The following is an 8,333-nucleotide window of genomic DNA, read 5'->3' as shown; positions in this document are numbered from 1 at the left end:
ATGGGTTCAATGGGATAGAGACTAAGACCCACAGTATTAGCACATTGTGTTGTCAGTATACAGTCCTCTCACTACCCCCACACTGATCGGGTGTTGCTTGTGCGCAGGCAACAATGACTCCTTGACAATATCTAAAAGGTCAGTACTGGAAAAATCAAGTAAGTATTACTTCTTCAATTTCCCATGACAATGATTATACATATTTATGGAGGAAAATCCTTTCTCCGTTTAGTATGACTGTCAGTAAAGAACAAAACACAGGATTGAAGAACTAAATCAAAGTGGCCAGAGCTGTACACATACACATGATGTTGAGGAAACACAAGAAAGAATCCACAAGAATCACAGAAAAGGGTTCTGTTTAATCTATGCATAATTTTAATAAAAGACCTAACTCAAGATTGTCACATCTCCACAGCACGCACACACACAAACACTCGGAAAGCGCAAACAAAACAGAAATAAATTGCCTCGAGTTCTACAATGTCAATTCTGCATAAGATTGTCCCCTAATCTATAAACCACTAACACAGAAGCAATTGATTACTATAAAATATACCTTTCTTATTAAAAAATTATATTACATTCTAATGGCACTTCTAAAAATTCTATTAAAAAGATGTCCATTGACACTTAGTAGCATCTTTCATTTTACAAATCAAAATTGAGACAAATGTTGCACAAGAAACAATTGAATAAATATTTCTCATGATTACACACAATTTCACAGTCTTAACCTGCCAAAGACACAATTCCAGTATTAAATGTAACCTAATACTCAGTTCTAGACCGTAAAATCCTATAGCATGAATTAGGAAAACATAACCCCACGATCAGGAGCACCGGCATGAGTTTTCAAACATAAATTAAATCTATATCTCAGTGTTTCACATTAAACATGACATATGATATGACATATTACCTAGGATAGGATAAAGTAATCCTTCTAACCCCCCCCCCCCTTAAAAGAGTTAGATGCACTATTGTAAAGTGGTTGTTCCACTGGATATCATAAGGTGAATGCACCAATTTGTAAGTCGCTCTGGATAAGAGCGTCTGCTAAATGACTTAAATGTAATGTAAATATGGAACACAATTAGGTTCATTCCTAAACATGGACTTGGCTTAGAGCCAAACAAAACAAATAACTGCCTTCAGTTTGCTTAACATTACATTGAATTCCTGATTTAAAAACTTTTACAAAGATTTCAAAACAATGGGCTTTGTTGACATTTTGATACCATTAATTAATTTTTTAAATAATTAACAGAAGTTTGTATGGTCATCACAGCAGTCTGTGGCAAACTTACAGTGTACAAAAAGGGCAACTCCAGGTGCAACACTTGTGTCTGCAAGGCACATTCTGTGATGATCCTGGAGATATAAATAATGACTGAGAAACCAGCGAGAAGATTTTACATAGTTTTCTAACCCTGCACAGCTGCATGTGTACATGAGAAAAACAATAAATCATTGTTTCAACGGCATCATGCAACAAAAAAAAAATATCAAAAGTGAGAAAAATACACGAATGAATCTACATTCCTGTGTTTTGATTGAAATACCACTCATTGTTAACACTACATGACATTTCTGAAAACACACAGCTTCATGAAATATTGGGAAACTCATTCCAGGGGGAGGATGATGAAATAGGTATAACTGGATGTTAATAAATACTACCTACATACTACTTTTCCTATTATAAAAATCAGATTAATCAGTGTTGCAATACCTCAAATCAAACAGGTTCTTGAAACATCAACAATTAAAGAGAGATTGTGTTGATTAAGATGCTATGGAGTCGCTGTGGTATCCTCTCCACATAAAAGAACAATGAAGCACTTATCTAATGCATGCTGGGAATTGAGGGCTGTTCTTTGATGCCTCCAGACAATGCACCTGTTTACTGTCTCCCAGATCTCCCATTGCTAAATGCATTTCTCACATTCCAATGGCTCCATTCAATACGAAAAGTGCAAAGAGAGACTCATGCTGACTTTTTCCCCACAGCGAAAGCAGAGATGCAAAATTATCCCTTGAGAACTACCTGGGACAGGAGAACAATGCTCGTATTGTAGGATTTCTATAGATATTCTATACCAGTGTGTTTGGGCTTGTGAATAACTGCTTCCTCTGCTGAAACAGCAGTCATAGCAATATTATTCCCTTTTCTGATATGTAGTGAATAGATGGCCTATGAGACCTTAAATATAAAAAGGAAACCAAATTCACTGGAGTGACAGGAAAAGGAAGCCCAAATCAAGGGGGAGGGAAGATATTAAACTCTTCCCTAAGAGATTGAAGCCTTCGTAAGACACCTTGCTTTCTCAACTCTACATGTGTTCTTGTAATAAAGAGAAACAACACTGATAAATAGAATATATATTTACATTAAATATACAAATAGTAAGAAATAGCAGCCTAGACAATATCAGTGTTGAAACTATATGCATGCTCAAAACAAGTGCTTCGCTACGGTTGGTGAGACAAATCTTGAATACTTAATTTAAGAATTCTGTGTAAGATACATTAACAGACCAATTCATTACAGTAACAGGATTTGCAGAAAGTAATAAAAACATCCCCAATACCAAGGCAAGACATCAACAGTCTTTCAAGCTTAGAGAAATTAGCTCATCTTAACAGATCACACCTAAAGTAAACCCTGAACCAAGTTAAACTAATAAATAATTCTGATCAAGTCTTCTCAGGACAGATTCAACTAATTTATTGGACTTTTAGTGCTACTCACCTTGTAGGAATCCATATGTATAGCATCAAAATGAACCCAACTACAATGAAACCCTTCCAACACATAACAGGCTCAAAGTACATATTCTGTCCAAGGACTCTGTCAAGCTAAGTTTCACCAAAGGTTTCACTCAAACATTATCAGTAGTACTTCAACATTAACAGAAAAATAGATAGGACAGTATAAGAGTAAATGCAAGGGGCGAAATAAACTGATGAAGTTCTGATGAACGAACAGCGTGGCGACAAGATATCCACAGTACACCATCTCCTCAGAGAAGCACTGAGGCACACAGAGTATATATTTACCACCTCACCCACTCTCTGCCCTGTCTATCGGGGCATGCCTCCAGCATTATTACATGGACAGCAATGGAATATTCACATGTGGTTACCCTTTCTTTTACAGTGCCGAAATACAGAAAATTAACCCAGAAATTGGACTTACTAAGTAGAAGTCAACCGGTAATCAATAAAAGCTTGATTTATGGCACATTTATTACATTTTTCTAAGTACACTGATTAGTCAACTGGCATACTATCACAGAGTGACCAAGTTATTTCCTGGTATTAATGCACTGTAAACGGAAAGTGCTAACCACGTTTTTGAAGGCCCATAGTTTAGTTGTATTGACGGCAAGAGGTCCCTTGCTTGCCTGAGAACAGCAGGAGTGTCAAGAATTTCAGTAGGCACCAGTGATACAGGCATTCTTTCACTTCATAGTGAAACTGTATGCATCATGTTAGAGTGTAAAGGTGATAATACAATTCACTTCTAATGTTCATTCAGCAGCCTGATTCTAAGCAAGCTGTGATGAACATTGAAAGGCCAGTGCAGCAAAAAAGTAATTCCTTCAGGACAAGCTCCATTTTACTATGATATTAAAAACCCTTGCCACTCATCTTTCTTTTAGTCCTCTATTCTAGGTAACATTATGTATGTGGTCTGCTTCATCCCTACCATAAAGAAAATGTAAATACTAGCTACCCCCCCAAAAAAATCCAGTATTCCAACTTCAAATATTTTTTCAGTGCCTTTTGATATTTGTTTCTGTTAAGCAAGTAGACTAATAAATAAGGTTGGATTTAAAAAAGAAAATATACTGCTACTCTTGGACGGTTTTTGTTTCTCCTTCCCCATGTGCACTACTCAGACGTTGTTCATCCATTCAGGATATTGTGCTAGAATTTCCTTGCACATAAGGTATGTACATAGAAATGTTTCAGCAGAACACTCTTCATCCAGCTCAGCAGTACCAATACAGAAATAGACAAGTGCAACTGATTTGTCCACCTTTAACATACAGTACATCTAGCTTGAGTTGAAAATAATGTTAGTTTTGTGCAACTAAATCATATAGGCCAATGTCAAAGCCCAACATCTTTCCAGTGAAATCCAGTTTTGTGCATTCTAAAGTTGCTACAATTTAACTTAAGAAATGCCACAGAGTAGAATTCCAAAAGGATATGTCATTATTCATTTGTGAATATGTATAACTAGAAAAGTATACGCAGTAGTACTCAGGGAGTGATAAAACGTTACTCTGTCTTATTTCATGGCACTGGTGAGAGGGGTTTATCCAATGGCGAGGGTCTTGACAAGGCCACAGTGGAACTTGCGGATGTGGCGGTACAGGTCCCCAGACTGGGTGAAGCGCCGCTCACACCACTTGCAGGCATGAGGCTTCTCACGTGTGTGAACCACGGCATGCCGGCTCAAGTTATGAGAGTACTGGAAGCTCTTGCCGCACTGGCCACAGGTGTACGGCTTCTCGCCAGAGTGTGTGCGCTCATGCCGCTTCAGGGTGTACATGCAGGAGAAGGTCTTGCCACACTGTGAGCAGGTGGGAACAGAGCCGTCAGGGGAGAGCTTGGAGCGCGCCCCGTCCTTCTCGCGGAAGTGCGAGCTGAGGTGCAGTTGGAGCACATGGGGACTGGGGAACACTTTGCTGCAGAGTGGGCACACACACACCTGTTGCCCCGGGGGCAGGAGCACCCCACTGGAAGTGGAGATGTCCGAGGAGGCCAGGTCATCCTCCTCCTCCTCACTGTCCCCCAGCAGCCTCCCCCTCCTCTCCTCGCCCTCTCTGTCTCTCGTGCCCTCCCTTCCCCCACAGCTCTCCCCCTCCTCCATCAGGTCTTCCTCCTGGGAGAGCAGGGCCGCCGTGGAGCCGTTGTTGCCTGGGAAGAGGGCAGTGAACCCTGTCACCACTGAGCTCCTGGCACTATTCCCAAAGCGCTGGCTCTCCGGGCTCATCGGCTCACTGTCCTCCTGCTCTGACAGCAAGTCGTGTTCGTCTTTAACAAGTGGCTCAGTGCCCTGCTGCTGGCTGTCGAGGGCCAGCTGTCCTGAGACATAGGAGGGGTGTAAGGGATCTCTGCTAGACAGTGGCTTGAAAGACAAATCCAGAGCACAGTCCATGTCATCTGAAGCCCGGGACCTCTGGGACAGCAATACTGTGGAACTACTGACATCAGCTTTTGTTTTTCCAGCTGTTTGGACGCAGGGCTCGGCCTCTGCTGACACATAATTGACACCTACAAGGTCCGGGGACCTGCCAGGGTGACCATTTGCCTTCTGCCTGCTCTGTGCAGACCTATCACAATCTGTGACAGCCAGCCTGACTTTGCTGTTGTCCATGTGAAACTCCTCTCCCGGGGGGGCTCTCTGGTGCGGCTGCTGTGTCCGTGTCTGTCGCCGGCCTGGCCCTGGCTGCTTGCTGTGCAGCTCGCTGTCTGAGGAGTTCTCCAGTGTTATCCCCTCGCTAACCTTCTCATCCAGGGTGGATAGTTCCTTATCTTTCAGCTTGCTTTTGCACACTTTCACTATATCATACATGTGAAGGTAACTGGCCGCAGCCAGGACATCCTCCACTGGCAGAGTGTTGAATTCCAGCTTCCCCTCATACATAAACTCAAGGAGCAGACTGAAAGCCGGGGCTGTCACAATGTCACTGTTCAGATGCACAACGTCCCTTTTGTCTGGCTGGTCCCTGTAGAAGAGATGGAAGTACATGCTGCATGAGGCCAGCACGGCTCTGTGTGCTTTGAATCGCGCCTCCCCAACAAGAACAGTGCAGTCACAGAGGAAACCTTGGTGACGCTGCTGACTCAGGCACTGCAGCAACTGACGGCTATGGTCTGGGAACTCCATTCTTCCTTCATAACCTGATGAAAAACAGGAAAAACTGGATATTGAATAAACGAAATGCAGCCATTTAGAGGGTGCCACAGAGAGTTAACAACTCATCTGGTGTTTGAGGCAACTACAAACAAAAGTATCCCAACCCCAAAGGAAATGTACAGGAAAAATAATAAAACTTGCAGAAAATGACAAAATAGTCTATCACTGGAAAGCAAACATTGGCAATCAAAACGGGAGACTTCCACAGTTGTCAACAAAAAAAAGTTAAAATTGGACTTAATTTCGCCATTACAATATGGTAAATATCCTTTTCATATCGACTTCTTTACGCATCAATATGCCTACTTAATCAATGTAACATTTGTATATTATTCAGATTTCTTGATTACAACTTGCGGTGTCTGTTTATCAGTGTTATCCAGTAACTAAACGTCTCCTACCTTTCTCTCCAGTGACCAACAGCAGTCCGATTAGTTGATCATTAGTTTTTGCGCTTCCCATGAAAATGCGGACAGAACGGACCGGGCACAGTCGCACACACAGACCAAAACTCTGTCTATTCGGCTGTTTGTGTTTACTGAACAATCATGAGGAACCGTTCAATTTACCTAGAACGCAAAATAGACGGACAAACACTCAGGCTTGTGAAAACCAGCACTCGCCCATCGGGCAAGGTTAAGAAAAAAAACTCGGGGGAGTGAGTAAACTGGTGCTCTGTTCGCTAAATACACTGCAAGCTGTGGAGTCAGCTACTCTGACATCACCGCATTGGAAACGCTACCTCCAGCTGTGCTCCCCTTACCATATGTTAGTCTACTCCGAATCGAGCTACGTACAAAAGAGAAACTTGTTTCAGAGGTTGCATCAGTCCCAGCACTAAAATATTAAACTTTTTCCGACAATTCGTCTATTATTCAAGTAACAAAAAACACTTGACAACAGTCAATGTGGTTAACTTTATAACGCGTCGTTGTTCAATTTACGCACTGGTCAACCAGACTTTATATACAAAAAAAAAACTTTCTATTGGTGTAGCAACATTTAAAGTAAATAAAATAGCAATAGACCAGACGAAAAGCACAAAAGTCAATGTCCATATCATACTTTTAATTAGGCCTAACCTATAATAAACCCGACCATACAATAATTTACTTTACGCGCACTAGTTTGGCCTGTTTTAACGTAAGGAAAACTACAAGCAGGCAAGAACGCAGGAAGATAAGCCTACATGGTCGTAATGCATGGCATGAAGCCTTTAACAGCAAAGGAACTCAGCAACTGTCGCTGACCAAGCCAACTGCGCTGCACGGAGGTAGCGCTGGGTATTATAACTTTCGGTTTCAACATTTTCATTGTCAAAACGCAATACTTACAGATATTTGCCAAGTCACCGTATTTTTCTAAATGTTCCGACGTCCTTTCATGATGTTAGGCCAGATGTTCGCAGCTTCTCCTGTCGTTTCTTTAGCTCAGTTCGACCCAGGCAGGCAAGCTGCACTCAGTGCTGTGTGTCAAGCAGGTTGTTAATGGACCAGTCTCGCGATAACGCCTACCACAATACGTTCTGTACTACTGCATGAACTCGCACAGAGGCAGCAAGTAGCAATGTTCCTTGATAACACAATTTGACCTAAATCCATCTCCCTTTTCTGGAATATGTCCACCTGGGAATTGATTGACACTTTGAAAGACTTATGTGCTTAATATGTGCCAACGTGTCTTTAATGTAGGTCTATATGGAAGAGACAGTTATGCTCCGGGTCTATATATTTGAATCTGAGAAGGAGTCAGAACAATACATTTGATAGGTTATTCCAACAGATATGTATTTTATCTTGTTGGTAAAATGTATATTGGATGGGGTGGAATTCCCTGGCCCCAGAATACATCTAACCATGAAGCTATTGCAACTTGCCATAACTCCAACTCTCTGTCACATCTATGAGAACATATACACTTTGATATTTTCTTTTGGACTGATGGAACCTGTTCAATTAACATGTTTATTTTCTTTTGGACTGATGGAACCTGTTCAATTAACATGTTTATTTCTCAATGAGGAGTTGATCACAAGCAGTGCTGTAGTGGTAGAAGTGGGTATACTCTACTTTGGCAAAACATTTCCCAACGACCCACCCAGTGAAGGAAACAACCCGCCCTGTCATAGAAAAATTCTATGACAAACAGTGACACACACTATGAATGACCTAAAATGATCAATCTCATATTGGTCTCTCTCAGTCAGCACAACCCAAGCTGTATTGTGTAAGTAGGCCTGCTATTGAAATAGATTAATTGGACTGTCAACTGCATCAGAAATTCACAGGTTTCAGATTTTTCCAAACATTTCCTGCTTTTTAATAGAAAAACAACAAACTTGGGTGTCCTAAATCCATAACAATGCTTAAACCACATCAGGAGACCACTTTTGAGG

The 8,333-nt window shown here is 41.4% G+C and overlaps 1 protein-coding gene across 2 annotated transcripts; it reads right to left on the bottom strand.

Annotated features, from left to right (window-relative positions):
• Nucleotides 1–342: 342 nt before the first annotated feature.
• LOC139530760 (zinc finger and BTB domain-containing protein 18.2-like) lies at nucleotides 343–7,448 on the bottom strand. Of its 2 annotated transcripts, none has more exons than XM_071327434.1 (2): nucleotides 7,273–7,448; nucleotides 343–5,922 (listed from the first exon to the last, which is right to left on the bottom strand). In XM_071327434.1, exon 2 carries the CDS (start codon nucleotides 5,906–5,908, stop codon nucleotides 4,331–4,333), a length of 1,578 nt encoding a protein of 525 aa, XP_071183535.1. In that variant the 5' UTR covers nucleotides 5,909–5,922; nucleotides 7,273–7,448; the 3' UTR covers nucleotides 343–4,330. The 2 variants fall into 2 exon arrangements, with proteins under 2 accessions (XP_071183535.1, XP_071183534.1); XM_071327433.1 differs by lacking the exon at nucleotides 7,273–7,448 and adding an exon at nucleotides 6,340–7,236.
• Between the last annotated feature and the right edge of the window lie 885 nt (nucleotides 7,449–8,333).

This window comes from Salvelinus alpinus, chromosome 9 (genome assembly GCF_045679555.1).
Source record: "Salvelinus alpinus chromosome 9, SLU_Salpinus.1, whole genome shotgun sequence".
In the NCBI taxonomy this organism is placed as follows: Eukaryota; Metazoa; Chordata; class Actinopteri; order Salmoniformes; family Salmonidae; genus Salvelinus; species Salvelinus alpinus.
The sequence above is the reverse complement of the archived record's forward strand: the minus strand, read 5'-3'. Positions and strand labels throughout refer to the sequence as shown.

Bases quoted from the DNA above. Each gene is read 5' to 3' on its own strand.
- LOC139530760 (XM_071327433.1), bottom strand. From the start codon at position 6,400: ATGGGAAGCGCAAAAACTAATGATCAACTAATCGGACTGCTGTTGGTC. The intron at 5,923-6,339 runs GTAGGAGACGTT...GTTTTTCATCAG, and splicing joins GTTGGTCACTGGAGAGAAAG to GTTATGAAGGAAGAATGGAG.